This window comes from Oryx dammah, unplaced genomic scaffold, assembly GCF_014754425.2.
Source record: "Oryx dammah isolate SB20612 unplaced genomic scaffold, SCBI_Odam_1.1 HiC_scaffold_8, whole genome shotgun sequence".
Taxonomy (NCBI): Eukaryota; Metazoa; Chordata; class Mammalia; order Artiodactyla; family Bovidae; genus Oryx; species Oryx dammah.
The window spans coordinates 19,369,510-19,388,849 of NW_024070192.1; the positions used below are offsets into that span (position 1 = coordinate 19,369,510).

Consider the following 19,340-nt stretch of genomic DNA (forward strand, 5'->3'; position numbering starts at 1 on the left):
GAAACCCGGGTAGCGGGTGGGCGGGGCTCAGACGTCACCGAGTTGAGAAGTCACCCGGGGCCCGATTTCCCTCGGTGTTTATTTCTGGCCAATGATTTTTTAAATTGAGAGCCTGGTTTGTGTCGGGCACTGAGTATACTGAGCATTGGAGAAACAGGTGAATGAAGCCAGGACAAGTCCTTCCGTGTGTATCGACCTCTAGCCCTTCCTCTGGTTCCGGCTGGCGGGTCGTCTATTCCTAACGTGTATATTTCTGGAGACCCCGAGATGTGAAGGTCTTGCAGGGACTGTGCTCTCCCAGAGACCCTTTAGAATGCGAATCCCTTGGCTTAGGCCACGTTTCCCGTTTCTCTAAACCCTTTCCCCGACCATATAAGGAGAGGCAGCTGCTGGGGGCGTCCCCAGGATCTAAAGATAGCAGCTCCTGCCTCGGACTCCAAACGCCACAGGGCAGCGGGAGCAGCCATGGCAAGGTAAGTGCTTCTGGCCGCCTCTTTCACTAGAGAGTCGCTTCTCTGTGTTTTCTGGGCGCTCCAGGTTCTGTGAGGTCCCAAGGGAGCCCTGGACTCCGGGTCTGTACCCTTGGGGTGGTGAAGAGAAATGTGACCTGAATATTCTCCATTGTCTCCCTTACCTCTCTACTCTCTCACTTTTCCGCTTCTTCTCAGGTTCCCCCTCACCGCACACCCTAATCCTGTCAGCCCCGCTTCCACTCCCTTCAGTCTTATTTGACCCGCTTTGACCGTGCTGTAGCATAAAATGTCACTGTGTTTTCCCTCCACCTTCCCCAAATTCCCTGCCTTCCCTCTCACACGGCTATGAAGCCCCACCTCAACTCCTCTTCAGGCAGCATGCCCGGACCCTGTGGTACGACAGGCCCAAGTATGTGTTCATGGAGTTTTGTGTTGAGGACAGCACGGATGTCCACGTGCTCATCGAAGACCACCGCATTGTGTTCAGGTAACTCCCGCCCCCCTCCCCCTCCCACTTCCTGGGAATCTTTCCTTTCTCTGCTGCCCCCCACTCTCAGCCTTCCTCATCTCTTTAGCAGTATTGTCTCCTCAGCTGCAAGAATCCTGATAGAGTGGAGTTTTACAATGAGATTGAGTTCTATGCCAAGGTGAACTGCAAGGTAAGGGTGGGGTGGAACAGTAAGGACTGGATGGGAAAGCTGTTTGGGAAATTGGAGATTCATTCTAAACCTCAGACCCTAAAAGTGAGGCTCTTTATCTGGCAGGACTCCCAGGATAAGCGCTCTGGCCGCTCCATTACTTGCTTTGTGAGGAAATGGAAGGAGAAGGTGGCCTGGCCCAGGCTCACCAAGGAGGATATCAAGGTGGCTGTGTGGGAAGTGGCTGCTTTTTCTCCTATGTGCTCTGTGTACCCAGGTACCCAGGTTAGGTCTGGGAATCAGCCTTGGCTCCTTTCCCACAAACATTCTGTTACTCACCAGGTCTTGCCTATTTGACCTCCTAAATAATGCATTAAAAAAATTATTTGTCTGCATCAGGTCTTACTTGCTGCAGGCAGGATCTTTCATTGGGGTGCATGAACTCTAGTTGCGCAAGGGCATAGATGCTCTGAAGCATTTGTGATCTTAGTTCCACAACCAAGGATGGAACCCATTAACCACTAGATCCCCAGGGAAGTCCTCTCCTAAATAGTCTTGAATCCATGATTTCATGTCTTCCTAATTCAGGCCCTATCCATTACTGGGTGAGGTTTGTTGCATATTTTCAGCCCCTCTGCATTCCACATGGTCTGTCCAAAACACACATTTGACCCTGTCACTCTTCCTCTTAAAACCCTCCGGTGGCTTCTTTTCCCCTAAAAGTTGAAAATTGGCTGCTTGCTGGCTGGATCTGGCTCTCAGATTTGTTTTAGCAGTCTTCTCAGTGTTGAAAATTATCTTTTGAAGGGTTCAGTTCAGTTCAGTTCAGTCGCTCAGTCGTGTCCGACTCTTTGCGACCCCATGAATTGCAGCACGCCAGGCTTCCCTGTCCATCTCCAACTCCCGGAGTTCACTCAGACTCACATCCATCGAGTCAGTGATGCCATCCAGCCATTTTGAAGGGTTACTTACATTTAAAAATGTAGAGATTTCACCTCTTGGCCAGAACCACCATCTTCCAGTAATTCACCAAAATGACCAACAGGGAAAGAGGAGGGGCACCCACTACATGTTCTCTAGGCCTTTTAGAAAACATAGAGTTGTTCCTTTGGCCACATACATGTGAATCTACAAGAAAGGTGATGTAGATTTAAAGGGAAGGGGCACTGTTCAAAAATGAATACCCCACAAATGTTGTAATTGGAACATAGCAACACTGGAAGAGTCTACAGTGTTACCCAGCATGCTGTTGGCATCTTTGTAAACAAACAAGTTAAGGGCAGGATTCTTGCCAAAAGCATATTAAGCATTCTAAGAGCTGAGGTAACTTCCTGAAATGTGTGAAGAAATATGGAAGGAAGCCAAAGAGAAACGTCCTTGAGTTCAAATGAAGCACCCGCCTGCCCTGCCTAGAGGACACTTCATGAGAACCAATGGAAGGGAGCCTAAACTGTTGCAACCCATCAAGTAAGGTGTAAAGAAAATAAAAGACCTGTTTGTTTGTTTTTTTAAGTAGAGATTAAGAAAAAAAGAGAGATTTCACCTAAAAATCCAGATTCTCAACTTGGAAACTGAAGACTCTGACCACGTTGGTCTAAATTCTCAAATGCCTGGAGTTTGAGCTTTAAATAGGGCATGTGCTCCACTTCACTTCACTTCTTTTCATTGTCTCTCTGACACGCTTAGGCATTTGAATGTGTAGCTTCTGCTGTTTGGGTTGAAGTCTCAGCACCACAGTGCAGTGTGGTATATAAGCTTATGATTTTGCTATTCCTGCCTTCTGCAGCCTCACACCACTTTACTGTCTGCCTCAGACTTCACGTTTCAGCCACAGCAAACTGTTTGCAACTCTTTTTCACGCACCAGGCTATTGTTTACCTCTTACTGTGCCTTCTTCCTGGAAACTCTCCATTATCACTACCTTTGCCCACCTAACTCCTGCTCATCCTTCAAAGCAGAGCCCTGAAACCCCAAAAAGCCTGGTTTCCCATACTACCCCCTAAGCCACTGTCACATTTTCCACAATGTATTATAATTTATTTACATTTCCCTTCCCTACTTTTTATAAATTTATTTTTATTATTTATTTGGCTGTGTTGGATCTCGTTGTGGCATGTGGGATCTTCATTGTGGCGTCATGCAGGATCTTTTGTTGTGGTGCCTGGACACTCCAGTTGAGGCGTGTGGGCTGTAGAGCATAGCATGCAGGCTTCAGTAGTTGTAGCTGGTGGGCTTAGTTGCTCCGTGGCATGTGGGATCTCAGTTCCTCAATCAGAGATCAAATCTGCATCCCTTGCATCGCAAGGTAGATTCTTAACCACTGGACTACCAGAGAAGTCCCCTTACTTGGCTTCTTGATGGCTGGGACTCAGTATTAAATGTTTTAATAAACCTAGTGCCAACCTCAGAATCACATAGTATGTGATTCTGTTCAATGAATGAGTGAACAACTTCTTTCCCTGTCTAAGCATGGGAACCTAGAAGAGTTGTCTCTGATTCCAGGGAATGCAGCTTTGTTGACTCCTAGGTTGCTTTATGATACAGTTATCTTTCTAGATGTGTTATCTCTCTAATCAGTCTGCTCCTGGAGGGCAGAGTTTATGCTTTTCCATCCTCTATAGTGCCTGGCATTGTGCTTGGCACTTAGTAAGTTCTTGGTCAACCTTTGCTGCTGCTGCTGCTGACATGGCAGCCCAGAGGAGGGGTTAGTCAAAGGGGAAAGATGATACCTACCCCCAGTGACTCTCTTTCCCCCAAACATGCTCCCACACATGTCCACACTCATCTATGCACCTCTGCTGCTGCCTTCCTGACCTGGGACCCTGTGTGCTTTTCTCCTGCAGCCAGTGTGGTTGTCTGTGGACTTTGATAACTGGAGAGACTGGGAAGGGGATGAAGAAGTAGAGCTGGCTCAGGTGGAGCATTATGCAGAGGTAATTCCATTTTCTGCCCATCTCAATCATTTCTGGTGGCCCTCCGCACACACTCAAGGATTGTCATCAACTGTGTTGTGCTCTGCTTAGTCACTCAGTCATGTCTGACTCTTTGCGACCCCATAGACTGTAAGCTGCCAGGCTCCTCTCTCCATGGGGATTTTCCAAGAATACTGGAGTGGGTTGCCATGCCCTCCTCCAGGGTCATCAGGCTAGGCAGAAGTATGTGAGCTCCCCGGCAGGCTGCTTATTGGTGTGGTAGTCTTTATATGTTTTGCACATTGTTTAGTAGGGATGCAAGAAATGAATATTCTGTCTCTGAAACTATAAACAGATTCATTCACTGTTTAGAGTAGAGCCTGTATTCTGAAGAAGTTTGGCAAAACCTTTTCCTACTTTTCTGTAATTCTTGTTCTCTCTTCTGTTTTCTTTACATATGTGTGTGTATTTTTCATGACCCAGATAGCTTCAGGGGAAACTCAAACTATGCAGTCTAAAAATTCACATCACAAAATAAATCACTATTTCCCAATAAATTGCACATTGCATAAGATATTTGGTTTCAGAATTTCAGCTACTATTTATTCAAGTTGCAAAAACACTAATAGACACTAACCCAGATTTGTTAGGGTGTGTGTGTGTGTTTAAATTTCCTTTTAAAAAGGGGATCAATGTACTTTTCTCCAGTTATTCCAGTGTTATATTAGGAGCTTTAAAACTGGGGCAACTGTTTGCCTGGGACCATTTTCCGGTGGTTCATTGATATGCAGGTTGCTCTTCCTTCACTATCTCTTGTGACTCCTCTTCTCTTCCTACCAGCTTTTGAAAAAGGTCAGCACCAAGGGACCACCCCCTGCAATGGATGATCTGGATGTAAGTAAAGCCTGTTCCTTAACCCTTCACTTTCCTTTCTGTCCTTAAAAATAAAGATACTAGAAAGGTCCCAGTCTGTAGCATATCATAATTCTCAGTGCACGTTAGCCAAATCTGAATTTGACACAGGAGGTCAAATGTCCTTCTTTAATGCTTTAGAAAACCCCAGAAAGCCCTTCCTCCTTTCCATCTCTTCCCTTCTGCTTCTCCATTTTATGTTTTTTTTTCCTAGTTTTATTTTTTATTTTTATTTTTACTTTATTTTACTTTACAATACTGTATTGGTTTTGCCATACATTGACATGAATCCACCACAGGTGTACCTGAGTTCCCAAACATGAACCCCCCTCCCACCTCACTTCTCCATTTTAGAGCAGGCCTGGCCCTGTTTATTATCTTTACAGCTGTAAGGACCAGTTGTTGAAATTCTCATATTAAATGATTCGTGGCACAGTGCTGTTTAGAGTACCAGTGGCTTATTTTATCATCCAAAATTTAAATCCTTCTGTGTTAGGCTCCCTAGAAGTTGTGTGATTTAGACAATCACCAAAGAAAACTTTGGAGGGAGTTACAAGGAGTGACGGAGAAGGCAATGGCACCCGACTCCAGTACTCTTGCCTAGAAAATACCATGGCCGTAGGAGCCTGGTAGGCTGCAGTCCATGGGGTCGCTAAGAGTTGGGCACAACTGAGCGACTTCACTTTCACTTTTCACTTTCATGCACTGGAGAAGGCAATGGCAACCCACTCCAGTGTTCTTGCCTGGAGAATCCCAGGGACAAGAGGAGCCTAGTGGGCTGCCATCTATGGGGTCGCACAGAGTCGGACACGACTGAAGCGACTTAGTACCAGCAGCAGCAGCAGCAGAGGGAGTGAGCAGCTTTTGTGAACACAGATGTCTACTATAGACTCTCCAGGTGTTTCTGTCTTTTTTCTCTAGGATGATTCTGACAGTGCCGATGCAACAAGTAATTAACTTTCTGTGACAGCAGAGCTGAAGAGGAAGCTGTGGCTATCGTCTAGTCACTCTGACAAGCCAGGACCTGCATCTTTGTCAGCTCCTTGATGGTGTACCAGCGTCCTCTGAGATCTCTGAACTTTCCTAGAAGCTTTTTATTAAGGGTCTTCCGTCATGTTTTTTTTTTATTTCTTCCATTGCTTTCATTTTATTTATTATTATTATTTGCCGTGCTATGCAGCATGTAGGGTCCTAGTTCCTTGACCAGAAATTGAACCTGCACCCCCTGCATTGGAAGTGCAGAGTCTCAACCACTGGACTGCCAGGGAATTCCCTCCTTCATGTTTGATTTTTTTTTCTTAGGCAATTGAGATGGCTGCTGTATCAGATGGCAGGATAGGAGAGGAGCAGACAGATGGGGCCTTTGACTTCCTACGGATTGGCCATAATCTTTGTATTTGTACTCATCAAGGCTTTCTTGAGTATTTGAGCCTGTGTGTGTATATGTCTTAAAGTAAAACTCACAGAAACAACATATAGATTATAATAAATCTCTAAGAACTGTTCTCTGTCTCTTTCCTTCTGGTACTTCTTCCTCCTGGAGGCAGGCCTCTTCCCCCTCTATAGCTCCTTTCCAGTGGAGAGGTGGGTGTCAGATGTCCTGGCCCTTACTGTCGAGATTGGAAGAAAAAGATGTTGGGAGCAGACTTGTAACCAAGCTGAGGAACTTTTCCATGCCCAGACCAATGCTTTGATCTTCAGAGCAGGATCCAGTCTTTCACTGTATGGCTAACACTGCCATCTCTAGCATCAGCCAGAAACCCACTTCAGCTTCCTGCATACTCCAGAAATATCTTTACACTTTTAAAGCTAATTGTTACATTAGTTAATGCCTATGTCTCTTTACTCCTCCATTCATCAGCTGCCCCATTCATCCATAAACATTTTTTGATTGCCTAATGTGTACTTAAACTGTGACTTAAACAAAATTCAATACCCAGACCTTGCCCTTGAACTCAGGGTAAAGTACTGAGATTTGTTTAAAGAAACTAAAATTTATATCAGTAATTCATGGACATAGTTTAAAAAATTAAATGTAAAGAAAGGTGTACAATGTAAAGTAGGATTTGTATTCTCTTAATAGCTGTAACCACTGTTAATAGTTTCTTCAATAAACATTTATATATTGTAAATTATATAATACCTATAATTTATATAATTATATATAAAACAATATATATCTGGAACATAAACACAGTATCCTGTATTGTGTATATGCAGTACAATATATATTAAAATTTAACACATGCATGGGCAAATGCAGTGTGTGCCTGTGTAGTGGGACTCAAACTATTATATATATCTTGCACCCTGCTTTTTTTCACTTAATATATATTGGAGTTCTTCCCAAGTCAGTGTACATAGATCTGACTCTTCTTTATGGCTCCATGTTATTCAGTTGAACATATTTTCCATAATTTAACTGGTTCCTTATCAATTTGGTCTTTTTCAGTTTTCACGAAGGTGAAAATTGAAATTTCCTTGCATTAAAAAGTACATCTTTACATGTTTGGCAAGAACATGTAGGGTAAATCCACACCACCCCTCACCTCTACCCCCTGCCAGAACCAGGTGGGATCCTGGTTCTCCCCCAGGGATTGAACCTGGGCCCTGGCAGTGGAACCACTGAGTCCTAACCACTGGACTGCCAAGGAATACATATAGTGTAAATTCTAGAAGTGAAGTTGTTAGGTCAAAGATCAGATACATGTAAACATTTTGAAGGCTGTTGCTAAGTTGTTCTTAGATGAAATACCGATTTTCACTTCCACCACCAAGAGTGCTCCATTCTCCAAACCCTTTTAGGTATTTGCCAAGATAAAGTTATAGTTGGCTTGATTTGCTTATTTTATTTCCAGCTGCCCTGCAAGGCTTGCAGGATCTTAGTACTCAGACCAGGGATTGAACCCAGGCCTTCAGCAATGAAAGTGCAGAATCCTAACCACTAGACCACCAGGGAATTCCTTGGTTTCATTTGCTTTAAATTACTAGATCGCTTATTGTTCATTAGTGACTAATGTTTCTTTTTAGAACCTCCCTCAGTAAAGAATCTGCCTGCAATTCACAAGACCTGGCTTCGATTCCTGGGTGGGAAGATCCACTAGAGAAGGAGATGGCAACCCACTCCAGTATTCTTGCCTCAGAAATCCCATGGACAGAGGCGTCTAGCAGGCTACAGCCCATGGGGTTGCAAGAGTTAGACACAACTGAGTGACTAAGCACAGTAGTTATATATTATCTAAGTAAACTTTATATCTTATTTGAACTTCTTATCAACCTTATAAAATAATTAAGTCTTTTCTTAATAGTGCTCAAACAGGTTACAGTAAGTGGCAAAGCTGGGACCTGAACTTGTACAGCATATCTCTCTTCGCCTACAATTCTGAAAACTGAAAAGTTCTAAAATATGAGTTAAAAAAAACAACAAAACTCATCTGGCATCAAAATATGACCTAAAATAATGTTAGGCTATTTATAGTGTGTTTATTCGGTTTAGTGTATTTATTTCTCAGTATAAATATTCATACATTTGATCACAGGGGGTTGCTCCAGAGTTCCAAATGGAACACCTTAGGTAACATATAGGTATGGTCTGCATTACTGCCTAAAATCAGGAAAATCCTCAATTCTGAAGCATCTGGAGACTTCGAGCTTTTTATTAGTTAATTTAAAAGAACAGAACCTGGAGGAGGAAATGGCAATCCTTTCCAGTATTCCTGCCTGGAAAAATCCCATGGACAGAGGATCCTGGTGGGCTACAATCCATGGGGTCCTAGAGTCCGACACGACTGAGCACTTAGCAGCAAAACAGCAGAAAGAAAGTTAATCTAAACTTTTAACTCGTTTAACGTTTTAAGACACTGATTGCAGTTTAACTTCTTTTAATCTCTTTATCTGCACTGTCCAATCAGGTAGCAATGGTCACACATGGTTACTGAGTACTTGAAATATTGATAGCCCCAACTGAGAAGTGCTGTAAAAGTGTAAAATACACATCAGGTTTCGAAAATTTTGTACGGGGTGGGGGAGAAACTCTTATTTTAAAATACTCATTACATGATGAAAAAATTTAGATATGGTCATTTAAATAAAAATATGAATATATGTGGCTTGCATTATAATTCCATTGGGCGGCGCTGCTGTGGGTATTCTCAAACCAGTACCATCCACGTTTCTATCGACCGGCCTTCTGCCGGTCCGAATTATGTCCCTCCCTGAGGTCCAAAGGGGCCAAACGAAGTGCTTCGACAAGTTCAGACCGCAGTTTTGTCTTTTTTTTTTTTTCCTGGTCCTTTTCACAAACTGTCACTAAACAATTCCGAGCGCCTGCAAGTCGCGTTTTATATAAATTTGTCCAAACCGCATCCCGTTCTTTGCCTTGCTGCGCCTGCGCAGAGACGCGTCCGGAGTGAAGATTGTCCCGCTCTGCTCTCCGTCCGCCGCCGGGCGTTTTGGTGAGCGCGCATCCCCGCGTCCTGGGAGACAGCAGCGATGGCGTTTCGGTGTCAGCGGGACAGCTACGCCAGAGAGGTGCGGCCAGCGGGGCGGGAAACCTGTTGCTCCGAGCGGGTGCGGCGGTGCGGGGCGAGGGGGCACCGAGCTGGATTCAGTCCGGTGCGCTGAGGGTTGGGGTCGGGGCTTACTTTCGCATCCCTCTCCACCCAGTTCACCACCACCGTGGTCTCCTGCCGTCCCGCGGAGCTGCACACCGAAGGAAGCAACGGCAAGAAGGAAGTGCTGAGCGGTTTCCAAGTGGTACTGGAAGACACGCTGCTTTTCCCCGAGGGCGGGGGACAGGTACCAGGCCCATCTCGCTCCCCTCCCCTCCCTTCCCTTCCAGGAAGCCCTCAATTCCTTTCTCACCCAATGGGAAGTGTCTTTTGTCTGTGTCTCAGCTGTAATGAATACAGCTGGAAATTAGCTCAATTCAGCTCATTTGTTCACTCAACAGATACTTATCAACGGATACTTATCCAGCCCTAACATACCCTCCTTGGTACTGTTCCAGGCTCTGAGGATAAAAGTTGAACGAGAAAGTGTTTCTGCCTACATAGTGTATTTGTTGGAGGAAACAGACCAAACGGTTACTAGATAAATAGTATACCAGCTCTGATAAGTTCTATGAAGAAAACTAAAGTTTGAGGGAAAGAGAGTGATGGGATGATCTCCTAGGTAGGGGACAAGTTATTTTAGTCAAGAACTAAGGGAAGTGGGGCATAAGCCGTTCCTGTCATCTGGTGGTGCTGGCGGGGGAGGGGAAGTATTTCCAGGGAGGGAGAATAAGTGCAAAGGACCTGAGGTCGGAATTCCATTAGCATGTTTAGCACAGAGGAAAAAGTTTCCTCTGAAGCAGCACAAGAGAGGGCAGACTTACCAGTACTGTGATGGGGTAGGGACAAGATCCAGTGAGAACTTGAGAAGGGAGGATACTCACCTCAAAGGTGGGCACTGTGGGAGAGGCTTTCCCAGCAGAGTAGCACAGTCGAAGGCAGGGAAGCCTGAAAGAATCTGACAAGTCTGGTTAACTTCAAATAGTCCCATATAGTTGGAGCTTATGGTACGTGTTGATGACAGGCTGGAGATAGCTTTGGAAAGCTAAGTGGGGGCCATTTCAGAGGACCTTGAAGAGTGTGTTAAGGTGTGTGGACTTCATTCAGGAAGCTGTGGTGAGCTATGGAAGTACTTAGGCAAAGAAATTATGTGAGAGAACGTACTCAGTAAACTGCCCAGCATAGAGGTTTTCTTATCTGCTAAAGAAAAACCTGTGACATCTGGTATCCATAGTGGGTCTCATTTTATATACCACCTCTTCCAGGAAGTCTTCCCTGATTTCCCAAGATTGTTAGGTCCCTTTCCTTTGAGCTTCTCTAGAGCAATGTACTTTTTTGAACTATAGCAGGCTACAGGTCATTTTGCAATTGTCTGTTGGCATGTCTGTATCTTTTCCAGACTCTTCATTTGCATGAGGGACCATGCCTTATTTACATTGTATTCTTGGGCAGGCACAGTGTCTTGTAAGCAGTTGTATTTTGTAATACTTCATATTTTTATAGTTTAATCCTAGTAGCAGTGAAGAAGATAGAATGGAAGGAGGGAGAAAAATTCTGATCATTTTAGAAACTGTTGAAAGAAAAGAATCTAAACCAAGCAATGAGAGTGAGGATTAAGTTCTTTGGGTTTTACTAAAAGTTTCCTTGGTATAGTTACAATGTTTAACTCTGTTATTCTGTTCTGAAGACCAAAATATACAGGTGTTCAGAGTGAAGAGGACAGAGACAGTCCCCTCCTGGAACAAAGTGGACCACCTCACTTGGCGTTGCCTTTCTCCCTTAGGGAATCTCAAATTCTGGGTGTGTTTCTCACGTACTTGCCCTGGAGAGTCTTTGATTCCAGGAGTTAGGTGAGCCCTGCCTGCCACCACTGATTATTTTACTTCTTTACGCAGCCTGATGACCGTGGTACAATCAATGACATCTCTGTGCTGAGAGTGACTCGCCGGGGCACCCAGGCTGATCATTTCACCCAGACGCCCCTGACCCCTGGGACTGAGGTTCAAGTCCGGGTGGACTGGGAACGGAGGTTTGACCACATGCAGCAGCATTCAGGTAGATGGGTGGGATGGGACACCTCTAGCAGGGGCAGTTGCTATTTGGAAATGTCAAGATGATTGAGATATGGTGTGGGTTCTCCAGGAGTTAACCTTTTAGAAGAGACAGACATATTCAGAATCAGGATTCTGGCAAGATGTGATAAATGTTATAAACACAAAATGAGCAGGACTTCCCTCGTCGTTCAGTAGTTAAGAATGCCTGCCAGTGCAGGGGAAATAGGTTCAATCCCTGGTCCAGGAAGATTCCACGTGCGCCACAGCTACTGAGCCCATGTGCTGAAACTGCTGAAGCTCACATTCTTGAGATCCTATGCTTTGTGACAGGAGAAGCTGACGCAGTGAATAAGCCTGGGCACCACAACAGGGAAGTAGCCCCTGCTCATGACAACTAGAGAAAGCACATGCAGAGCGACAAAAACCAAGCACAGCCAAAAAAAAGAAACCTCCAAAATGAGCAGTTAAAGTATTAGAATAACTGCTGGATTTAAGTTACTAATGCCCACTGGATATGTCTCAGCCTTCTTATACTCAAAATGTCCAAAATGGAATTAAAAAGCCACCCCCTGCCCCAGATCTGGTTTTTCGTTTGCCTTCTCTGTGTTTAGTGCATGGTATTAGCATCTACCCAGTTGCTTGAATCCTTGGAGTCTGTTCAGACCCCTCTTTAGGGATAGCCAGTCAGTCTGCGTCCTGTCAGTTTACTTTCTCAATACTTCTCTGCCCACTTCCACTGTCAACACCATTGTCCTTGTCCCACCTCTTGCCATCTCTCCCCCGCCCTCTGTAGTAGCTTTTTGGCTACTCTCCCCACATTCAGTCTTGCTACTTTGCAGCCCATTCTCCATAGAGCAGCCAGAATAATTTAAAACTGAAAATCCGATCAAGCCGCTTCCAGCTTTCAAGCTTTTCAAAGGCTGCCTGTATCTCATGCTAAAGCCAAACATCTTGTCATGGGCTGTAAGAGCAGCCTGGGCTGGTGCTTATCTACTCCAGCCTCATCCAGTGCCCCTGCTTCCCGTGCTCTGCATCCTGGCCTTCTCTTGATTTCTTCAGTATACCCTGCTCGTTTCCTCCTTCAAAGCCTTTGGCTGTCTTATTCCCTTTGCTTTCATAGTTAGCCTTTCTCTTCCTCTTGCTTTTGTTCCTCCTCCTCACTGTCATCGATCAGGGATAGCACCATATCTCTAGTACTAAGCTCTGTTCCTTGTATGTGTAGGCACTTGATAAATTTCTGTCATATGGGGAGTTCCCTGGTGGCCTACTGGTGAGGGTTCCAGGTTTACGGCTGTGACCCAGGTTCAGTTCCTGGTTGGGGAACTGAGAGATCTTGTAAGTTGTGGCGTGAGGCCAGGAAAAAACAAAAATTCAAAACAAAACCAAAAAAATGCCTAAAAAATTTTCCTTTTGTCAAATGAATGGATGTGGCTCAATGAGAACTTGAGTTCAAATCCTGCCTCTGACGAAGTACCTTCCCTTGGCAAGTCATTTATTTGATCTCTCTAGGCCTCGATTTCTTCATTCATGAAATGGCGTCATAAAGCTTGCAGAATTCTCCTGAGGATTTTCAATAAAGTATCTCTCGAGAGTATTACCCAATGCCCAGCAGGTCTTCAGCAGAATTTCTGGGATGACATTGACATGGGGATTGTGTGACTGCCTGGGCTCCTTACTCTTCTCCTGTCTCCTCTCTCTGTTCAGGGCAGCATCTCATCACCGCAGTTGCTGATGATCTTTTTGGGCTGAAGACAACATCATGGTGAGCAGGGGACTGTCCGCCATGGGTCCCTGACTGCCAGCTTCTCATGGGTTAGGGGCAGGAAGATAAAATCTGCTGTGCTCACCTGGTCCCCGTGAAGATGGGGTGGTGGATGACTTTGTGTTTCCCCCTGAGAAACATCTGCCTTTGCTTAGGAGTGAACATAGAATTTGGAGCCCAGTGACCTAGAGGGTGAATCCTTGATCATGTTCCTTAGTATTAACCCCCTCACCTGTAAAATGGAAGTGACAGTCCCTGCCTTGTGACATTTTTGTGAGGATTCAATAACAGCATTTATATGAACATGCTCTGTACACTATAATCTTCCTTATACTGTTCATCGTCCCCATCAGCATCCTGTGACCACTCTACTTCTGGCAGGGAGTTGGGGCGACTCCGGAGTGTCATTGAACTGGACAGCCCCTCTGTGACTGCAGAGCAAGTAGCTGCCATCGAGCGGAGTGTCAATGAAAAGATCCGAGATCGGCTGCCAGTGAACGTGCGAGAACTGAGCCTGGATGATCCAGAGGTGGAGCAGGTGAGGGGAGAGCCAGCGGGGTGGCTTCTGGAGAGTGCCCACCCGAGGGCTCCTCATCAAAATTCAGACAGCCCTCCTCCTCTCCTTGCATTCCAGGTGAGGGGCCGGGGTTTACCGGATGATCACGCTGGGCCTATTCGAGTTGTTACCATCCAGAACGTTGATTCCAATATGTGTTGCGGGACCCATGTGAGCAATCTCAGTGACCTTCAGGTAGGTGAGAAAGGGCTCTTGAATGGATGGGAGAGAGGGTGTCGGGTGGGGGAATCACAGCAGGGCTGGGAGTGACGGAGGGGACACCCAAGGGGTCCTGAGTGAAGTCACTCCATTATTGCTCCTGAGCTGTTTGGGGAGATCTTGGTCTCTTTTACCCTCCAGCACCGCTATGGCTTATCCATGTATATGTGTGTATGTTACGTTCTTGCCTCATGTAGGTCATTAAAATTCTGGGCACTGAGAAGGGGAAAAAGAACAAAACCAACCTGATCTTCCTGGCTGGGAACCGGGTGCTGAAGTGGATGGAGAGGAGTCATGGCATTGAGAAGGCGCTCACAGCTCTGCTGAAGTACGTACGCCCCTTTCCCAGGCTCGACTCTCAGCTCGTGGGCAGCCAGAGTGTAGCCTGCCCACCCGTACAGGAGACAGAATACTCTTACCTCTGGGAGGTGAGATGCAGTCATAAATGCTGCAGCGCTTTGGGTAGTTAGCCAGATGCACACAGAGTGGTTTCTTCCTTTATATCCTTTTCCCGCAACCTCCTGAGGCCCCCTCGAAATGTCCCCGGGTCCCATCTGGAGGGAGACACACCATCGAGAGGGGCATTGTTGATTTATGCCCAACACCAGAAGCAGTTGGGAAACTGGGGAGGCCTCCACGAACCTTTCTCTGGCAGGTGTGGAGCAGAGGACCACGTGGAAGCAGTGAAGAAGCTGCAGAACTCCAGCAAGCTCCTGCAGAAGGTGATTTATCCATGGAGGGTGGAAAGGGCGTGGGCTCTGCCTGAACAGGCTCCCAGACTCAGCCCCTCACCTGACTGGATGTGCAGTGTGTCAGGAGTGAGGGGCCAGGGGAGGAGACAGTGCTCCCTCTGGTTACCCTTTCCCCGCCGGATGACTGACTGACAGCATCCATTTCAGAACAACTTGAATCTGCTCAGAGACCTGGCTGTGCACATTGCCCACAGCCTTAGGAGCAGCCCAGACTGGGGAGGTGTGATCACATTACACAGGTGAGACAGGCCGGGGGTGCTGGGCTTTGGGCTCAGCCTCTTCCCTGCAGTGTGCAGGAGTGGGAGGCGGGTCACCCCCGTGGTATTTCAAGACTGAGAAGACCCTGAGTAATGTTTTACCTTCCAGGTTTCCTGGGTTTGATACAAACATCCTCCCTGTAACTTTCTTAGCACTTTGCCTCAGATCCTTCACCATCTAACAATTCTCCACTTACCCAGATCCTGTTTAAGGGAAGTAGAAACAACGTAAAGCAAAGCTTATTGTAACGTGCTCAGGCCGAGAAGGACGTCGGGCTGGCCCTCCGTTTGCCCTCTTTTTTTGGCACTTTGCAGGAAAGGCAGCGGGGAGGCCAGTAGGAGGAGCTGGGCTTCCTGCAATTTCCCAGCCCCATTTGCAGCCTGAGTCTCACGTCTGTGCCCTTTGTTTTAGGAAGGACGGCGATTCTGAGTTCATGAATATCATCGCCAATGAGATTGGGTCAGAGGTAAGAGGAGCGTGAGGTTCTCTGTTCACCCTAGTTGGAGACTTTACAAGGTATCTTCCTCATGAACATGTGAAGAATAGGAAACAGAAATTCATTCAGTGACATATCCTCAACACTAACCATGAGCCAGGCTCTGTTTTACGTGTCAGACTTGGTCAGTGGTATTGACCTTTCTGGGACTGTGACATTTATCAGCTTTGGAGCTCCTTTTATCAGAACTGTAATTCCTCCATACGACCCATATTTATGTGTGCCAAGGGCCTGATTTCAGAAATATGGGGCTTGGCTTGGTCCTTAGAAGGCCATCCCTTCTGTTTACCTTTGCCTCAGGCAGGCGTTCCTCCCGGTCCTGACTGTCCAGGTCTCTCTTTTGCCTTTACTCCAAAAATACTCTTTGAAATATTCACTCTTGGCTAAGCAGTGTGTACATCTCTCATAATTCTGTGTAAAGAGTACAGATTCTCAAGGAGCTCACTTTTATTTGGGACGATAGCTATGTATGCTGATGTTTGTAATTTAGGGTGGTCGATGCTAGAGTGAGAGGAGTACATTCTCTGTCAGGCTGAGGAGGCCTCAGGGCAGGGGCCTAGAAGACTGCTTAGGAGTCGGCAGACACAGGAGCCAGGGCGGCCAGGCTGAGGGAAACACGGAGGTTTAGGCAGTGGCAGGCACAGTGTAGGAGGGCAGTGGGGTGGCCAGGCTCCAGAGGTTGGCAGGAGTCAGATCATGAAAGGCATTTTATCCTTAATCATGGTCAGCAGCCTTCTGCCCCTACTTAATGTTCAACCTGAGTTCCTAAAGCCACTGTCAAAGTTTCTTGTCCCTTATGGGCCCCAGAATGAAGGGGCTGTCTTATCATTCATCAGGAACATCACTTGTGGTTTAGGGGGAAAAGCTGTTTTTCTTTAAAGTACAATCGACGTATCATATTGTCTAAGATGTACAGTGTGTTGATATATATATTGCAATATGATAAAAATGTGTTCTTGAGGCTGAAAAGAGTGCAGTTTAGAGGGGTTTGGCTGCATGTCGTTAAGTATCAGGGCTGATCTTGTCTTCCATCCTAGGAGACCCTCCTCTTCTTAACTGTGGGCGATGAGAAAGGTGCTGGACTCTTCTTACTGGCAGGACCAGCTGAGGCCGTGGAGACCCTGGGGCCCAGGTAATTTTCTGTGGACAGCTGTGTGCGGGTGGGAGAGCCTGTAAGCCTAACCTGCTAACACAGCCCTTGGTGAATGCAAAGGGCCACTGCATCTGCATCTTACGTTGATCACATTACAGCCGTGTGAGGTTGGCTGAGCAGAAATAATGATCACCACCATCATTCCCATCACCACTTTTCCGTCATTTCATCACCACTTTTCTATATGAGGGACAGCACGTCCTGTGCCTCAGATCTCACTGTTAAAGTGAGAGAACTGAGACTCAAGCCCAGGCCTTTTTGTCTCCAAATCTAATGTACTTGGTGTTTTTTCTTTTAGAAATTGAGATTTGTAAGTGATTCGTGAATATAGGTTTTGGATTCTCCCTAGGCAGATGAAATAGGTGCTTAAGGCATCCACAAAATAGAGGCACAGACAAACTTTGGGGAAGAAATTAGGATTTTGACACTGAATCAAAAAAGGCATTGATGTAGTTATTATAGAAAAATTAGAATTGTGTTGGACTTTTATTTTTTGTATTTTCTTATTTTAAATTAGCTATGGAGGTGGAGTATGTCATATTCTTTGTGGCATTTAGGGTTTTTGAAGTCCTTGATTGGCTCTGATAAATACATGTTCATTGTAAAACATTAAAGGAAAACAGAAGTGTTTAGAGCAGAGGTTCCTGACAGATGGCCAGATGAGGCCTATGTGTCTCCTGACAGCCAGATGAGGCCTACCAGATAGACTGGTTTGGCCTGTGTACTATTTTAAATTTTCAAAATTAATTGCTACCTTTTAAAATTAGATTTTTACTTAAAAATGTATAGAGTTCTAGCTTTTTTCAAAAATGGTGGGGGTGGGAAAGGGCATGCTCTGGCATTTCTGTGTCCACATGCCTGCAGGGTAGCGTCTGTGAGGAAGTAAGCGCCGGCCGCCTCTTCAGACACCATAGGCTCAGCCAGTGCCGCAGGCCCTCCCTTCTCACTCAGCCCCATTTGCTTCACTCACTGCTGTTCCCACAGGCCTTCGTGTCTACAGCTCTTTACCCCTGATTATGCTTGCCCTGCTCCCTGGAGGTTGCCATAATTTAGCCCATTTCTAGGCACTTCTGTTGTTTCTAGTTATTCACTCTTGAAATCAACATGGTACGTGTATCTTTGTGCCCCTGTACAACTATTTCTAGAAGCCTTCTACTTTTTCTCTCCCTCCCCCCTCAGCCCATGAGGAAAGCTTCGGGGCTAGCCTTGTTTTTCCCATGACTTTTCCCTCAGAGACGCCCTTGACTGTCTCTCTGCTCCCCAGGGTGGCTGAGGTGCTGGAAGGCAAGGGAGCTGGGAAGAAAGGCCGCTTTCAGGGCAAGGCCACCAAGATGAGCCGGCGGGCAGAGGTGCAGGCACTTCTCCAGGACTACGTCAGTACGCAGAGCACGGAGGAGTGAGGACTCAGGTACCTCACTGGTCCTCTGTGGACAGCGGGCCTCCTGAGACCACAGAAGGAGTTTCTTGGACAATAAAATAGTTTGACTTGAAATGATTGTGGTACCATGTATATTTATATGATAAGTGACGAATTTATGCAGTGTGTTCCAGTGTGCTTATGCAGTCAGTATCTTTGTGAATAAACAGCTTTCTTCCTTTTTTTTTTTTTTTAAATTTTATTCAAGTATAGTTGATTTTCAGTGTTGTGTTAATTTCTGCTATATAGCAGAGTGATTCAATTACACAAAGTATACATTCTTTTTCATAGTCTTTTCTATTACGGTTTGTCACAGGACAGTGAATATAGTTCTCTATGCTACATAGTAGGACCTTGCTCTTTATCCGTTCTATATATAATAGTTTGCATCTGCTAATCCCAACCTCCCAATCCTCCGACTCCCTCCGCCCCCGTGGCAACTACAAGTCGGTTGAGTCTGTGAGTCTTAAAACGCTTTATTATTTGGCTCCTGTTAGGCATACCCTACCCGTGAATGTTATGTTGATGAACTGTATGAATTTATTTAAATCCAGCTGCAGTCTTTCCTTGTATAGAAATGCAGCTGCCCACGGAGATATGAGTCAGGCTGGAGGCTTGGTTTAGGACTTAGACTCCCATCTCCTTGTTTTCTCTTACTTTTTTCCTAGTCTTTTGTTTCAGAATTAAAAACTATCAATGACTGTAAATAGGTTAAGAGTCCACAAAAATATTTGTAGAAAGATGTTCTAAGTCTGCTACTGAGGTAGGAAAAGGATAGAAAGAGGTACGAGGCAAAACTAACCAAGAGAAAGCTGGGGTCATTATTAATATGAGACAAATGAGACTTTAAGGCTCTAAGACTTTAAGGATCATTATTGAAGCATTATCTTGATGTTAAGAGCATAGACTTTGGATTTTCACAGACCTGAGTAGAAATGCTGGCTTTGTGCACCTACAGGTGGTTAAACGATAGAGAAAAGCAAGAAATTGATTAAAGTCAGGACAGCATTTTTTACCTCTGGGGAGGGAGTGAAGCAGGACAGAGCAGAGACCCAAGGCGGGGGTGGGTGGAAGAGTGGTTTCTTGAATGCTGCCAACATTTTGCTTTTTGACTTGGGTGGCATTTACATAGGCTTTTGCTTATTAATGGTGGCTCAGCTGGTAAAGAATCTACCTGCAATGCAGGAG

General features: G+C 45.6%; 2 protein-coding genes across 2 annotated transcripts; both read left to right on the plus strand.

Annotated features, from left to right (window-relative positions):
* The first annotated feature begins 22 nt into the window (after positions 1–22).
* On the plus strand, positions 23–6,440 carry PTGES3L (prostaglandin E synthase 3 like). Its single transcript, XM_040245357.1, has 7 exons — positions 23–473; positions 847–960; positions 1,066–1,132; positions 1,238–1,336; positions 3,955–4,044; positions 4,864–4,917; positions 5,857–6,440. The coding sequence occupies exons 1-7, from the start codon at positions 466–468 to the stop codon at positions 5,890–5,892; spliced, it is 468 nt and encodes a 155-aa protein (XP_040101291.1). The 5' UTR covers positions 23–465; the 3' UTR covers positions 5,893–6,440.
* Positions 6,441–9,211: 2,771 nt separating this feature from the next.
* AARSD1 (alanyl-tRNA synthetase domain containing 1) lies at positions 9,212–18,338 on the plus strand. The gene is made up of 12 exons (XM_040245321.1): positions 9,212–9,465; positions 9,601–9,732; positions 11,381–11,540; positions 13,244–13,301; positions 13,683–13,839; positions 13,936–14,052; positions 14,274–14,404; positions 14,732–14,798; positions 14,976–15,067; positions 15,498–15,552; positions 16,620–16,714; positions 18,000–18,338. Exons 1-12 carry the CDS (start codon positions 9,427–9,429, stop codon positions 18,133–18,135), a joined length of 1,239 nt encoding a protein of 412 aa, XP_040101255.1. The 5' UTR covers positions 9,212–9,426; the 3' UTR covers positions 18,136–18,338.
* The last annotated feature ends 1,002 nt before the right edge of the window (positions 18,339–19,340 follow it).

Excerpts from the sequence above, each read along its gene's own strand:
- PTGES3L (XM_040245357.1), top strand. Across the intron at positions 1,337-3,954 it reads TCACCAAGGAGGATATCAAG|CCAGTGTGGTTGTCTGTGGA; the intron begins GTGGCTGTGTGG and ends TTTCTCCTGCAG. Across the intron at positions 4,918-5,856 it reads CTGCAATGGATGATCTGGAT|GATGATTCTGACAGTGCCGA; the intron begins GTAAGTAAAGCC and ends TTTTTTCTCTAG.
- AARSD1 (XM_040245321.1), top strand. The coding sequence starts at position 9,427 with ATGGCGTTTCGGTGTCAGCGGGACAGCTACGCCAGAGAG. Across the intron at positions 13,840-13,935 it reads ATGATCCAGAGGTGGAGCAG|GTGAGGGGCCGGGGTTTACC; the intron begins GTGAGGGGAGAG and ends CTTGCATTCCAG. Across the intron at positions 14,799-14,975 it reads CCAGCAAGCTCCTGCAGAAG|AACAACTTGAATCTGCTCAG; the intron begins GTGATTTATCCA and ends CATCCATTTCAG.